Raw genomic sequence first — 16,575 nt, forward strand, 5'->3', positions numbered from 1 at the left:
ATTGTAATTCGAGAATAAAACAAAGAACCAAAAAAAGATTAACCATGTATTTTACGAATGCATACCTTTCTGATAAGTACTGATTCTCATCCAAAATATCAAAATAAGAAGGCATTTTTCCTTCCGCAGCATATTTCTTCCACTTTTGTGTATCTTCAAAGACATCCATTGACCACACCAACTCTTCAAATTCAGATCCTTTGGTTTCTTCTTCCTCCTTGACATCTGGCTGCACATCCACAATGTCAAGTTCACTGTCAGAGTCGGATTCGGATACCACCTTCTTCCTTTTGCATCTGCTCTTCTTTTGAATGCTGGGTGTAATATCAACAGGTCTGACCGACTCTTTTTTGCTCTCCAGAGAAAGGATCCTTTTGCTTCGCCGTCTGCTTCCCTCTTCTTCACATTCCTCCTTCACTTGGACCATGCTCTCTGCAATGGCCACAGTCTTGTTTGTCTCATTGGACAAAGCAACAGGAATGTCGGTAGCTGCCGTCTTAGAGTTCCACCTGGGTGTTATTTCAGATCTCATTTGAAGTTCGGGAAAGGTGGGAGCAACAGGCCATTCCTCCAGAGAAGGGTGTATAATTTGTCCTTCAACCGATGTGTCCAGAATAGAGCAATTTTTTGGTGACTCCAACGTAGGAGCTTGCAGTTTCAAGAAATAACTCTCTGAATTTGATCGTGGAAAATCATGGTGATAACCCTGATTCGCAACACCTACTTGTCTAATGCGACTGACAAATTCAGTCATGTAATTAGATTCATTGGGTGCAAAAGCTGGTTTTCCTGTTGACATTAAGTTAGCAAAATTACAAACATCATTTGGGAGTGAGGTTTTTGGAAAAGCCATTGGAATTGGAAACGTGCTCAACTTGGAGTCCTGATGAGAAACGTTTTCTTCACTCACTTGCCAATGTGTAACATTTGATTCATAAATGTTTTGAGTTGGAGGCTCACAACCTTTGAAATCTTTGTGCTGATTACTACTTGTAACTACCGAATGCACATCTCCAACACAAGGCTGAGGTTCAAGTGTATAGTTATCCATGCATTTGAGTTGCTCATCTTTTTCTGAAAGTTGAACCTGAAGTTGTCCATCACCTCTTTCCATTTCCATCTGGCTGCTCACACAAACCTCGTGCGAATCCACAGAAAAAGCTAAAGGACCAGCCAGATTGTGCATTTTTGAGAATGGTTGAATGACTGAAGTTTCATCAAAAGAAGAAACACAGACATTGGATGTTTTGCAAGGTTTTTCGATGGAAATGGAACTTTTGAAATCAGGTTGCAAGCGATGCAAGACGTGTTCATTATGAGACCAACTGTTCTTTTCCATGCTCAACCCAAATCGATCAAGAGAATGATTTTGAGATTCATCATTGTCTTTTGACTGGAACAGGCCCTCAACGTGTTCTTCAGAATGGCTCAAACGAACATGCTCTGGAGGGTGATTGTTATCAAATGTACATTTTTGAAAACAACTATGAGATGTCTGCACCTGCCCTACTACTTTGTCCATAGAACCACGTCCATTATCTATCCCTTCCCAAGACCTGCTCTTGCCTCCTGTGTTGTGAGAATGGATATTTTCTTCGAAAAAAGTCTGAGAACACCCCCAACTTCCAAAATGGTCTTGACAAGGACTCCTATGTCTTTCTGAATGATCCCGGGAATGGCTCATTATTTGTCGAGGTTCTTGTGCCTGAATCCCGTTCCCTCCATCTTCTGGAGATTTGTTCCTCCTATCCTGATCGAGAGACTGATTAGTTTCTACTCGTTCCCCACACCAAATTATTTTATTCATTTGCTCAAACGAGCAGCTACTCTTTTCTCTACAATCTTGAGAGCTGTTTCTGCTGTATCTCTGACCTCGTGATTTACTCCTCTCATTTCTATGACCCCGTGAATGACTCTTCCTTTCACTGTGAAATGGAGAGTGGCTTTTACAATATCCAGGCACACGGGATCGACTCCTCTGCCTTTCTGGAAAGCCCCCCGAGCGACCTTGCCTGCCTCTGTGGTCTCGAGAATGACTTATGTTACCACCATGGTCCCAAGATGTGCTTCTTCTTTCCCTGTGCCCCACAGATTGACTGCGGTGGTCCCTCTTGAGATGAGATCTGCTTCGTCTATCTGCCTTCTCCCGGGACCGGCTCCGCCATCCGCCTGCTCTCTCCCGTGATCGGCTCGGTCGTCCACCCATCCTCTCCCGGGAATGGCTTGGTCGTCCACCCGCCCTCTCTCGGGACCGGCTCCAATGTCTGCCCGTTCTTTCTCGGGACCGGCTCCGGTGTCGGCCTGCCCTCTCACGGGACCGACTCCGCCATCCGCCTGCCCTCTCACGGGACCGGCTTCGCCGCCTGCCCGCCCTCTCTCGGGACCGACTCCATCGTCCGCCTCCCCTCTCCTGGGACCGGCTCCGCCGCCTGCCCACTCTCTCCCTGGACCGGCTTCGCCTTCCACCCCCCCTCTCATGGGACCGGCTTCGCCTTCCACCCCCTCTCTCATGGGACCGGCTCCGCCTTCCACCAGTCCTCTCATGGGACCGGCTCCACCGACCACCGGCCCTTTCACGGGACCGGCTCCGCCTACCGCCCGCCCTCTCACGGGACCGGCTACGTCGACCGCCTGCCCTCTCACGGGACCGGCTCCGCCGACCGCCCGCCCTCTCACGGGACCGGCTCCGCCGACCACCCGCCCTCTCACGGGACCGACTCCGCCGTCCCTCTGCCCTCTCATGGGACCGGCTCCGCCGTCCTTCCATTCTTTCACGGGATCGGTTCTGTCTCTCCACTCTTTCAGGCGACCAGCGCAGTTGTCTGTCCCCATTCTCATGAGACTGGCTGCGTTTTCTGGCTGCCCTCTCACAAGACCGATCCAGTTTGTCTACCCTCTCAGAAGACCGATCCAGTCTGTCCACCCTCTCAGAAGACCGATCCAGTCTGTCCACCCTCTCAGAAGACCGATCCTGTCTGTCCACCGTCTCAGAAGACCTATCCTGTCTGTCCACCGTCTCATAAGATCGATCCTGTCTGTCCACCCTCTCAGAAGACCGATCCTGTCTATCCACACTTTCAGAAGACCGATCCTGGCTATCCACCCTCTCAGAAGACTGAACCTGTCTATCCACCATCTCAGAAGACTGAACCTGTCTGTCCACACTTTCAGAAGACCGATCCTGGCTATCCACCCTCTCAAAAGACTGAACCTGTCTGTCCACCATCTCAGAAGACTGAACCTGTCTGTACACCCTCTCAGAAGACGGATCCTCTCTGTCGACCCTCTCAGAAGACTGATCCTCTCTGTCCACCCTCTCAGAAGACTGATCCTCTCTGTCCACCCTCTCAGAAGACTGATCCTCTCTGTCCACCCTCTCAGAAGACTGATCCTCTCTGTCCACCCTCTCAGAAGACTGATCCTCTCTGTCCACCCTCTCAGAAGACTGATCCTCTCTGTCCACCCTCTCAGAAGACTGATCCTCTCTGTCCACCCTCTCAGAAGACTGATCCTCTCTGTCCACCCTCTCAGAAGACTGATCCTCTCTGTCCACCCTCTCAGAAGACTGATCCTCTCTGTCCACCCTCTCAGAAGACTGATCCTCTCTGTCCACCCTCTCAGAAGACTGATCCTCTCTGTCCACCCTCTCAGAAGACTGATCCTCTCTGTCCACCCTCTCAGAAGACTGATCCTCTCTGTCCACCCTCTCAGAAGACTGATCCTCTCTGTCCACCCTCTCAGAAGACTGATCCTCTCTGTCCACCCTCTCAGTAGACGGATCCTCTCTGTCCACCCTCTCAGTAGACGGATCCTCTCTGTCCACCCTCTCAGTAGACGGATCCTCTCTGTCCACCCTCTCAGTAGACGGATCCTCTCTGTCCACCCTCTCAGTAGACGGATCCTCTCTGTCCACCCTCTCACAAGACTGATCCTGTCGGTCTACCCTCTCATAAGACTGATCCCGAATGTCCACCATCGTAGACGAGTGACCTATTTTCTCAGTTCTCACATGAAAATAACTTCTTCTTTGACTCTCTGATCTGCTTATCCTCTCACCTTGATCATCGGAACAATTTTTACCACAAACAGGAGACTTGCTATGTCTGTCCAATATTTCTCGTGTGTCGCTGTGTCCACCATCTATGCATTCCTCATGCTTCCAAGATCTTTCCCTCGAGAGGCTCTCTATTGAATGCATGTCCTTCAACTTTATACCTGAGGATAAGGCAAAGAAGGATTTGGAACTTTCGGATGATTTGTCACTGAATATATCAGTTTGTTTTTCATCATTTTCATGCTGTTCTTCAAAGACAATTTTTTTAACTTTGCTCTCGCATTGTTTTTCATCATTTTCATGCCGTTCTTCTGACAATATTTCATCAACGTCTTTAGTGCTTTGCACTTTTTCATCACAAACAGTTTTCTGATCATCTTCTGCATTTTGATCCCCATCTTGAGAGGCAATAATTTTCCGATTAACAGGACTTGTACCTTCATACAAAGCTTTGACACGACTCTCTTTCGTTTTTACAGCATCAATATCTTCTGTAACAGTACGATTACCACTTTCATCAACCATTTTGTTTAACTCTTTCAACAAGCACATATTTTCATTTTCACCAGCAATGTTGTGCAATTTTTCACTTCTAATTGTACCTCCAAAACGAGGTTCAGTCCTAATATCCTGACCAAGTGTGATCAATCTCTGCTCATTTGTCTTTGATGGGAATGTATTTTCGGAATCATTTCCTTTTGTCAACTCGATATTGTTCTGAGGATATTCAGCCTCATTATTTCCACTTTTAACATCATTGGACTCTTGAACACAGCATTTAAGATCCAGATTTTCAGATATTATAAGCTCTTCCTTGACAACATGACTCCGCAAAAATTCTAAAGAATGTTCATGATCTATAGAAGAAGGAATGTCTTTTTCTGTTGTTATTGGCAATACTTTTACATCTGCAGAATCAACAGTAGACATCATGATTAACTCTTCAGTTAAACCATGCGTTTCATTTTCATCACAGCCAACATCTGAAACAGGAACAGCGCTGTCTTCATCTTCTTCATCACTCGCCAAGTCAGGCTGGCTCTCAACAAAAGAAGCATCAGGCTTCGCTTGCATACTATTGGCTTCAAACGGCACAACAACAACAGATTGCAGTCTGCCATGACGGTAGCCATAGTCGTCATCACTTTCATCTTCTTCAGACTCAGACAGTGTGTTAGCTTGTTCACCGTCATCATCGTTGTGAGACGAGGAAGAGTCCATTTCAATGTCGTTTGAATGGTGGATATCACTCGTACAATACGGTGCATTGCCATCATTATGTTTAAAACTAGTGTCTGTGGATATCGATTTGCTTGTAAAAGCATTTATATTTTTTGTCAGTAGTGAAGTGTCGAGTTGTACTTGTTCGTGAATGCGCGGCTCATGAATAAAATCACAGACAGCAGATATTTTGTCTCTTACAGTTGCTTGTTTGTCCATTTGCTCTTGCTCTCTGCAAGGAGCAACATCAGCAATTATCTGGATATCAGCAGAACTGACATCCACATTAATGTTGTTTTTCAATATATTATTACCACAATAGTTTATTTCAACTTTGTCATCAGGTATGTCCCACCGATTAATTTTCTTCGTGTCAATTTTTACATCCTTTACATTCATCTTGTCAATTGGTTTTGACTCCAAAAAATCTGCTAGTTGTAAATCTTCCACAGTGTGAGAAGGAGAGGGTTCATTTTGAAATGATTGCTTAGTTTCATTTGCTCCCACAAGGTCCATTGCAGCTGAATCATTTTGCCTCAGGTCATCATTACTCATCTCTCCTTGAGCAGGTGGTGCAGAGGCTGGTTCACTTTGCAGGTGCCAATTTGGGGCTGGCTCACAGTTCATGGCATTTGATTGAAGAGGACTCAAACAGTGTGCAGTTATACCCTCCACCTTCGCTTCCACACTCCGTGAGACTGTGCCCAGGAGATGCGCTTTCTTATAATGCATTTTTGTCCATTCAATTTTCACTTCTTTCACAACAGCAGGGGAAGGAAGAGAAGGGGGGAGAGGAGGAGAGAGAGGAGGGGGGGAGATTGAAGGAGAGGGAGAGAGAGAAAGGGGAGGAAAAGAGGGAGTGGGAAGGGGTGGCAGAATGGGAGAGGGAGGTGGAGGGGGAAGAGGAGGGGGAGGGGGAGCAGGAGGAAGACTGATCGTGGAAACCGAAACAGGTGAGAATGCATTTGTAGCCTCCAATGCATTGGGCACAGACAAAAGGCTGGAAGATCGTTGAACCACCTGAGCAGAGGCTTTTGGCACAAAGGGCTTTGACCAAACATTGGCCGCCTTCTGAGCCCTGGCAAGAGCTCTGGCATCTCTTCTTGAGGCAATGCAGAAAGAAACTTTCAAACGGTCCTTTTCCCCTGAATTTTGCAAGTGCTTCGTGGCTGTGTTGTTGTTCAGCCGCGAATTTGAACTCAGCGTATTTTCAGGTCTTTCTGCAGAATCTGACTTCATGGGCTGCAAACAAACAAAGGTAAGTATGTAAGTAACAAGGTATGACTGAACTGCAGACAAAACAAAGATCTATATTCATATGCAATTATATTACTTTCTGACGTAACAAGGTGTACACAAAGATATATAAGCACAGGTGGTAGTCATCCGAGAATCCAATAATTTAAGCCCGAGGCCTCAGTCCATGTACATTTAAGCCCGAGGCCTCAGTCCAAAGCAAAGTAAAAACACTGAAACATACAGGCAAATCACAAAGAACAGAAGTTGGTTTTGTCAACAAATTAAAATGTTTTGATGATGCAACTCAACCAACCCTTAAAAAATAAAATAAAATAAAACTGTTGATTTTATTTGGAAAAACATTGTTTAGTCTCAGCTCTCATGATCTTCTACCATAACCTTGGCCTATTCAAGCAGATGTAAGGTGGGTTGTGGCCTTCACAGTCTACAGCATAATTGTGACTTTTGTTCCTTATCTGGATTAAAAAAAAAACATTTCTTCAACTGTTTTTTCCTTTTTTGGCTGCCATGAGCAAATACTGTATTGAAAATTCAGTACAGTAGTAATTATACAAAGAACTACTTGTACAAGCATCTTCTAATTCAGCCTGGATCTTTCTTCTTTTGCTATAAAACTATCAAATGAAGCTTAAAGTACAATATAGAACCCATTCGAACATTCAAGCAAATACCCCAATTCCAGACAGGAGCATTGGTGGAGCTGAAACGGTTTCTTAGCGGGTGGGGAGATTGGATTTGGCCAGGGTACGAGCACATAATATCTTATTATTTTTGAAAGGCATTGCGAGAATACCTAATATTCACCAAATGCTAGCAAACAGGACAGTTGGCTAAATGGCCTGTCCAAATGCAACACTCAGTGTGGAGTGTTACAGTACTGCCAAGTAAATGTGCCCTGACCATGGAACTCTGTGGATTCAAAATACAACAATGAGAAAGCCAAGTTTATATTGCAGGCAGGATGTGCCTATTATGGAAATATTGTGCAATCACTGGAGTCACACAATAGGGACTGCTTTTGAATATCTTAGTATCATTCTTGCTTTAAGAATTACTAGATTTGTTCAGTATTAAAAAAAAAAATTCGATTTGCATTATTCAATAAATATATGCTCAATTAATCACAAAATTTGACTTTAATGAATTTCCACCTAATTGTTAGAATTGGACATTTATTGTCCAGAAATGTTTTTTTTTTTAAATTGTATGTGATGATACACATGCAATTCACAGTAATCTTGGACCCGTGATCATAAGTACACCTGAATACAGTCCTATGGTCAAAATTTGAGTGAAAGGACCAATATGTGACACGTGTAACACAAGGTCTGTTTAAACAGTACTATATATACACATGTTTTGTACACATGGCCGAGGCGAGTGGAAAAGCTAGAGCAGAATGGAATGGAACTAGAAAGGGGGAAACACCAACAGCAGAGTACAAGTGAGAATAAGACTGAGATCAAGTGAAGAGGGAGAAGGACACATGGGGTAAACAAGCTGCACACAAGCTGAATGAAACACAACATTAAGAGGAAAGGGAAAGCAGGGATGAAACAGAAAAGGAACAAACCAACCAAAAACCAGCAAACTAAAAGAGGTGAGGGAGAGAGAGAGAGAGGGGGGGGGGGGAGGGATCACAATAACCAATAACATGTAAAATTCAGAGAGCTGAGACTAAACAATGTTTTTCCAAATAAAATCAACAGTTTTATTTTATTTTTGAAGGGGAGTGCTTGGCAATGGGGTAATTTGGGGTAGAAGAGAACATGAGTATGGATGGGGGATGTTGTGGTGAACAGCTGTCTTGAAGCCCTGGAGGGAAGAATGGGACTGAACAGACTGGGGAAGTTGGTTCCACAGGCGAGAGAAAGGAGGAACAAATGAGTGGAGGAGAACAGTGAGCGTGGATTTTGGGACGTTAACAAGAATAGGGTTTACTAGCAAAACATGTACACCCTGCAGAAACCTGAGGACAGAGCCAAGATTGTGTCAAATCTTCAACTTTGTCAGGAAAATCAAACTGATATCATGGAAACTAGAGAGTTCATAGAACACAATACCCTATACAGTGTTACTTCAATTTTAATAAAATGATGATTTTAATGATCGTTTACAGTGTTCGATCGAAAGAATATAATAAAATTTAAATAAAACAAAGATTGTAAAAGTTGTTTAAATCAATTAATTCTGAAATTTACTGCAATTTTCTGCAATCTCTATTACATCATATTATCTAGCTTCTCCACGAGCTTTGACTATGTATACAAAAAAAAAAAAAATAACACCCCCAATCGAACACGTACGTTAATTATTTGTGCTTGTTGTTAATGTCCTTTATGATGTTAAAACAGTAAGATTCCTGTTTGGAATGATTTACAATTTTGTTTGACTGCCAGGTAGGCAGACAATAATTGAATTTGTCCCGATCGCACATGCGCAAAAAGGAGTGATATTATTTTAGAGACAAATTACTGTAAAACTAAAGACTTGTCTTCCAGTTCATGTTCCGATTAATGTTAAAAATATAACATTAGATTTTAAATAAGTTGTTCCTCCATCATAAACTAAGACAGACAGACAGATGGACGAACATGAACCAATTGCTTAACCCCGCTTTCCGCTTCGCGTGCACAAGATAAAAATGGGATGTGATACAAATAACAAAGCCTGTTAGAAACATGTTGAAAGGTTTGTCTTTTCTCAACAGGACCTGCACAATGAAAATTTAGATGTGAGAATGCTTAGATCAGTTTTTCAGTGAGATGAGGGGTCCACACAATCTACAAGATAATTTAATTTACTTTTAAAAAGTTTTCATCAATGTTTTGCTTGTCTTTAATATACCTGACAAATATTTCATTTTTAGCTCGCCTGTTCGAATAACAGAGAGCTATAGCGATACCCCTGGCATGAGCGTCAGCGTGAAAATGTTAAAGTTTTTCGTGCAAGTTATTTCCTTTCTAACGTTTTTATCTACCACACTATTTTTAGCTCACCTGTTTGAAGAACAAAGAGCTAGAGCGATACCCCCAGCGTGAGCATCAGCGTCAGCATGAAAATGTTAAAGTTTTTGGTGCAAGTTATTTCCTTTCTAATGTTTTTATCTACCACACTATTTTTTACTGATTACAATATACAAATACATATATTGCTTTAAAATTATTTGGATCAGACTTCACTACAATGCTTTATAAAAAAAATATTATTAGACTAGTCTTTTAAAAACGATAAATGTATAAACAGGCGAGCATTGGGTGGCTTTGACACCAACTCTCTGTTTCGATCCTCTCGTGAAAATAAATATCTATGCAGTATTGTCCATGAAAGCCAGTGGTTTATGTACAGCAGGTGAACAGCACATGGCTAGCTATTATTTGCCAGGAATAAACAAGAAAACAGAAAAAGCTTTTAACCTTTGTTTTGAGGCAATTAGTGAACTCGGAACTGGGACTGCTCTCCCACCCCCTTAAAATCTTCCTCTTCAACCTTGAGGATTCCTGAGATCTAGCAAACTGATCATTGGAATTCTGTCAATTATACAGGGTATGCCACAAGTCGAGTTACCCCCTGCAACAGTCTAATTAAACTAGCTCATTTTTTCATGATCTAGGGTGAATTTTTTTTTTTAACCACAATGTATTTCTATAATGTACCAAGAAAAACATACGAAAAGTCAGAAGCAATCTTCACACGGGAAATATGCTTAATTTGCGTAAATCCAATATGGTGGCCAAAATCTCAGATTTTCACGTACTTTTGCAACTACCCCTGATATAGCAAGTCAATGATGATTATATTATTCTCAACATAGTTTTCCACAACAAAAACATAAAAAAAAAGACATTGTGAAGTGGAAATAATTAATATACCTACACTTGTGCTTTTTCAACCACATATGCAAGTGGTGATACTGTGAAAATAGGCAATTTAGGGGTAGGGGGTGAGAACAAGTGCAACCATAAATTGGTATCAGCATAATATAGAACAAGGATAGCTCTCCGTTCGTCTGTTGGCTGTTACGCTGATTGGCTGTGTGAGGCGAGGTGCAATGTGATTTGCTCCTGGCAAGAGTTGTGTATAGCCTTATTAAAAGCTGATATTTGAAATCCGATTCCATATTTGATAATTGAAACTCATGGCCTAAATAATTATGTTGACGTTGAGAGTGAAATTGGAGAAAAATTAGGAAAAATCGATTTCTTTCTAACCCAATATAATTAAATAATACACTCTTGGGAGGGGAGGTAAAATGGCTCTAAAATGCATTTTTTTCACTCTTTTAAAGGTAATTATTGTATGTCTAGTTTTATTTAACACTGTCCAGAAACATCAGTGGAGATCATTTTTTGATTTGGATTCCACTTTTATTATATGTACATTTTAACGTATACATACGACATGGAATCACAGTTTATTATCAGTGTTGCGATACAACCTCGGACGACAGGATGACCTTGAGGTACCCACACTCTCCTATAAGCTGTCTCACCTGAGTTTGAATCTCGACCCAGAAATCTATTCGTCTGGGTTCTTCCCGACATCTTTTTTCTTTGTCCTTTTCACACTTCTTTCTAAAAAAAAATTCTTCATAATTCTCTTCATTCACTCTAATTCTTGCTGTTTCTTCTTTTCATCCATTTAACTCTCTATTCCTCTCATTCGTTATTTATCTCTCTAAGAAGTGAATTCTTGCAGAAAATTTTCTGTAACGCTCACTTGGTTGTGCCTGGATGGGTTTGAGGGTAGTTAGTGGAGTAGCAGCTGAAACCCAAATCTTATCCAGGGTCCCCCAGCCTTTACTTGGGGATACTCAGGTATTCACGAATAATTAATCGGTCACATGGTCTGGCAGCCATATTGGTTTGAATGAAAAAAAAATTCTTTTAATCTTTCTCTAGACTATTTCATCAGTCAATGTGAAACATCACAGTTATGGTCTAGCAGACGTGTGGAATATATGTTTTAAATTTCAACCTGATCGGACACATGGTCTGGCAGCCAGAATTATTTCATATTCGAAATCTGGGTTCAGGGATTTAAATCAAACTTGGTAGAAGTATGTATAATGATGTAATATTGTGGACGGAGGCCTATCTCGTGACGTAGTGATGTCAAAGATTGTTGTTCTAGTTTTCTATGTATCATTGCCCAGTGTATGCCTGGTGTTGGCTTAATGGTTAGGGTGGTGGGCTTAGGAACCGAGTATCCTGAGTTCAAATCCCACTCGGCTGTTGAATTAATACCAGGTGGGGTTGACTCTGCCTGTCATCCTTCCGAGGTCGGCAAAATGAGTGCCAGCATGCTGGTATCATCCTGTGTCGGAGTGGCGACCCGTCCAGGATTGTGCCCAATAGCCAAGGAGACTGCTTCGGCAGCACCAACGCTCTGCACAGAGTATGGTCCCAGTGGATGGATTGCCCAGTGTGTTTAATAAAACTATCTTGTGAAGAGTAAACATCTTTATTGGCCTAGTGTATGTGGTATAGGTGTAGAGAATGGGAAAAAAATCTTGACATTTGGCCACCATTTTGGATTTATGTAAATTAGGCATACTCCCACGTGAGGGTTCATTGAGACTTTTAGTATGTGACTTTGGGGACCTTATAGAAAGGCATTGTGGCAAAATAAATTACGTTGCAATTTTTTTCCCTTCGAAATGATATTTTAACTGGACAAGTCCATGCATGCTTATATGTAGGGAATACGTGTCTACATACATTCCATGCACTGCATACAGTGCCTTCAGAAAGTATTCACACCCCTTGACTTCTTCACATTTTGCTGTGTTACAGCCTGAATTTAAAATGGATTAAATAAAAAAAAATTGTCACTGATCTACACAAAACACCCCATAATGTCAAAGAATATTTTTTCAAAGAAATTTTTACAATTTAATTAAAAATTAAAAACTGAAATGTCTTGAGTCAATAAGTACCCAATTTGGAGTGTCATAGCAACCCCTTTGCTATGACACTCCAAATTGAGCTCAGGTGCATCCAAATTCCTTTGATCATCCTTGAGATGTGTCTACAACTTGAATGGAGTCCACCTGTGGCCAATTCCATTGATTGGACATGATTTAGAAAGAAACACACCTTTCTATACAAGGTACCACAGTTGACAGTGCATGTCAAAGCAGAAACTCTACCATGAGGTCCAAGGAACTGTCCGTAGAACTCTTAGATAGAATTGTGAGGAGGTATAGATCTGGGGAAGGGTATGAAACAATTTCTAGAGTGTTGAAATTTCCCAAGAACACATTAAGCTCCATCATTAGGAAATGAAAAGAATATTGAACGACCCAGACTCTTCCTAGAGCTGGCCGTCCGAGCAAACTGAGCTCCGGGCAAGAAGGACCTTGGTCAGAGAAGTGACCAAGAACCCAATGACCACTCCAGTAGAACTATAGAGTTCTTTGGCTAAGATGGGAGAACCTGACAGAAGGACAACAGTCTTTGCAGCACTTCACAAATTTAGGCTTTAGGGGAGAGTGGCCAGACCGAACCCACTCCTGAGAAAAAGGCACATGACAGCATGCTTAGAGTTTGCAAAAAGGCATGTGAAGGACTCTGAGAGCAAGAGAAAAAGATTCTGAGATCTCCTGAGATGAAAATTGACTTCTCTGGCCTGAATCCAAAGCGCTACATATTGCGGAAACTGAGAACAGCTCATCACCCATCTAACAACATCCCTACCGTGAAGCATGGTGGTGGCAGCATCTTGCTATGGGGATGCTTTTTAGTGGCAGGGACTGGGAGACTTGCATGGATCGAGAGAACAATGAATGGAGCCAAATACAGGCAAATCCTTGGGGAGAACCTGCTTCAGAGTGCAAAAGACTTTTGACTGCGGCGAAGATTTATGTTTCAACAGGACAATGACCCCAAGCATACAGTCAAAGAAACACTATAATGGTTTCAGAACAAGAACATAAAAGTCTTTGAGTGGTCCAGCCAAAGCCCAGACTTGAATCCCATTGAGAATCTGTGGAAAGACTTGAAGATTGCTGGAAAAATGAGAGGAACTCTCCAAATCCAGATATGCAAAGCTGATACAGACATTATCAAGAAGACTCGAAGCTGTAGTCTCTTGCAAAGGCGCTTCTACTAAGTATTGGCTCGGGGGAGTGGGGGGCTGAATACTTATGTAAATTAGATATTTCTGCATTTAATTTTCAATAAATTTGTAAAAATGTTCAAAAACATATTTCAGTTTGTCATTATGTGGTATTTTATGGAGATCGGTAACAAAACATTTCAACCTAATCCATTATAAATTCAGGCTGTAACACAGCAAAATGTGAAGAAGTCAAGGGGTGTGAATACTTTCTGAAGGTACTGTGTATGGAATGTATGTAGACACCTATATCGCTGTACTTATTAATATTCCATCACATTTTCAAAAACATAATGGCATTTTACATGTCAAGAATGTCAGCATGTGTGTGTGCCTTCATTTTCATACCACAGTTTAATGCATCACAATGTTCTCTTTGATATTGAATGAAACATCTTTTTATTTTATGAGATAGTTGAAAACGCATTCTGTACACCATGCTTCTGGTCATCGGTTGTGTGATAGCAGGTCTTTGACACATTTACATATATAATACATATCTGGGATACCGCAACTTATGGCACACCCTGTAAAATGGAGATTGCCTATTTCGCTGTGGATAAAACTGTACAGCACAACTTGGTTCTATGGTGGTATTTTCTGTTTACCAGTACAGTACATAACATGCTCTGAAGTTCCAATGTGTGGTAATATAAAACAAGCCAGCCAAGCAGATCAAGTGGAAGCTTTTTTTCTCAATTAAAAAATATTGCAAAAACAAGTAAGTTGAGATGTAGTGATGGAGAAACTCAATTAAAAGGACTAGATTCCTCCTATTTGAATTTTTAGGGGAGATATTTTGCCTCCAAATTTGTGGCATTTGCCTCAAATATCTCATGTACCCAACCCATCTGACTCTGTCCCCATCTTACCCCCAGCATACCCACTCTCTAGTGGACTCTGTCTTCTCAGCCGATAAGGTCGAGAGTTCTGTCCAGTCTCGACACTGCTTCAATGATGAGCCCAGATGGCATCAGTACTCATGTTCTCAAATCCTGCTCTACTGCTCTTGCTTCTCCTCTGTCTGCATTCTTCAGCCTGTCCTCCTTTGGTCACCTCCAGTCTGCCTGCAAGTCAGCAAACATCACTCCAGTCCACAGGAAGGCTGCAAAAAGATTCTCTCAAATACAGACCAGTGAGCTTACTTCCAATGATAAGCAAAATTGCATTCCTCTGTTCTCCTTATTTATTTACTTTCATTCCTCTTTTTCCCCACGTTTGGAACAAACTCTCACACTCTCTTCAATCCCACTCTTCCCTCCAGGTCTTCAAAACAGCTGTTCACCACCATCCAAAACCATGATCTTTTCCACCCCCATAATGCACCCCAAACCCACCTCCTTCAAATTCGCTGCTTTCCTTCCTGAAAGTCCCTGTAGTGTCCATCTTGTTTACCCTGTGTACCCTGCCCCATCCCGCTCCCTTCCACAGATTTCCTCATGTCTTCGTTCCACACTGTTTTTTCCTTCCCTCTCCCCCCTCGTCTCCTGCTCCCCTCGTTGTACGTTCTGTGTGTTAGCTCTCATCCGAACCTCGACAATGTATTTAAAAAAAAATAAAGAAAAAGTCATTGTTTCCACCATCACTGCTGACATCACTCTCTCCTCTTTTAAAACAGTCTCATCTCTGATGATGAGTTTGGATTTTTTCCCAGCTCAATTTTGAACATGCTGCTGTTCCTCTCTCAGCAATAGTTAGAGGCCCTAAACTCAAGCAAGAGGCTTCCCTGTACACATCTCAGACATTTCAAAGAGTCTGGCATCCTGCTCTGCTTGCCCAACTCTCTGCCTGTGACATCCAAGGCCGTCTTCATTCTTAGATTTCGACTTCCTGCACTCAGGCAAACAAACATGTTGCTATCAACAGAAACCACTCTTCTACTCTCCCAATGGAGGCTGGAATGCCCCAAGGAAATGTCTTGAGGCCAGTATTGTTCCTCATCAATATCAATGATCTATCCAATGAAACCATCTTTTTCTTCCATTTTGTTGATTACTTCACATTATGTTGTATAGTACCCTCAGCCTTATTAATCAGCCACGACCTCACCTGGGCTGACATCACAGTGCTGGCCTCCACAGCAAGCCACAAACTGGGCATCCTCCATCACTCCAAGACAAAATCAGAACTACTCATAAACTTTAAAAGGCTTGCGACTCTCACATCGTACACAGGTAGGTGACCTCATTAAAAATAAAAATAAATTAGAAATCGCCTCTACTCCAATCAAACTCCCTCAGCAACTCCAGGATGCATGCGTTCTTCCAGCAATTCCTCTAGGTTACAATCCAAAGATACAGGATTACTGCACACCTCAACTATTTTTTTGCCCTTTCTGTGATAGTGGGGCAACTTAGCTAAATATAGCATAACAATTGTGCATTTTGTGAGGAAAGCACCAAATTTGGCACACTAGTAGCCGAACATATTATGAACAGATTTGGATATTGGGCCATCTGAAATTCAGCCGCTGATGGCTGTGGCAGCCATTTTCCACTGCCATCAAAAATTTTGAGATGGCCCAATATCTAAATCTGTTCATAATATGATAGGCAACTAGTGTGCCAAATTTGGTGCTTTCCTCACAAAATGCAGAATTGTTATGCGAAGTTGCCCCACTATGAGGAGATTAATTCAATCTCCTTTCCTCCAGGTCCAAGGCATGAAGCAGATGGTGCACTACCATATCATGTTATCTATTGCAATCCATCCCTACACACAATCTTGTCTACCCCTCTTAATCCCAATGAACCCAACCAAACCGAATACGAGCTCTTACTTGCAAGTTGCTGTACCTACTCTCCCTATCTTTTTCCTGTTCGTGCATTGCCTTGCTTCATCAAACTAACAGATTGTATGTCTCAAGTGCAGGACTGGGCCTTTATATACATACAAGCAAAAGACAGAAACTCACAACCACA

General features: G+C 42.2%; 1 protein-coding gene across 7 annotated transcripts in view; it reads right to left on the minus strand.

The window, feature by feature from the left end:
• LOC147028078 (uncharacterized) overlaps positions 1-16,575 on the minus strand; it is a 149,726-nt gene that overhangs the window by 81,524 nt on the left and 51,627 nt on the right. For 4 of the 7 annotated variants that reach the window (XM_085878094.1, XM_085878101.1, XM_085878097.1 and 1 more), the window contains one exon: positions 66-6,517. In XM_085878094.1, the coding sequence (XP_085734220.1) occupies positions 66-6,517 (6,452 nt within the window). Of the gene's footprint in view, positions 1-65; positions 6,518-14,526; positions 14,722-16,575 lie in introns of all 7 variants that reach the window. The other 3 variants (XM_085878099.1, XM_085878098.1, XM_085878100.1) reach the window with 2 other exon arrangements.

Source organism: Eptatretus burgeri, chromosome 4 (assembly GCF_056783735.1).
Source record: "Eptatretus burgeri isolate ZD-2024b chromosome 4, Ebu_testis_v1, whole genome shotgun sequence".
NCBI classification, from domain to species: Eukaryota; Metazoa; Chordata; class Myxini; order Myxiniformes; family Myxinidae; genus Eptatretus; species Eptatretus burgeri.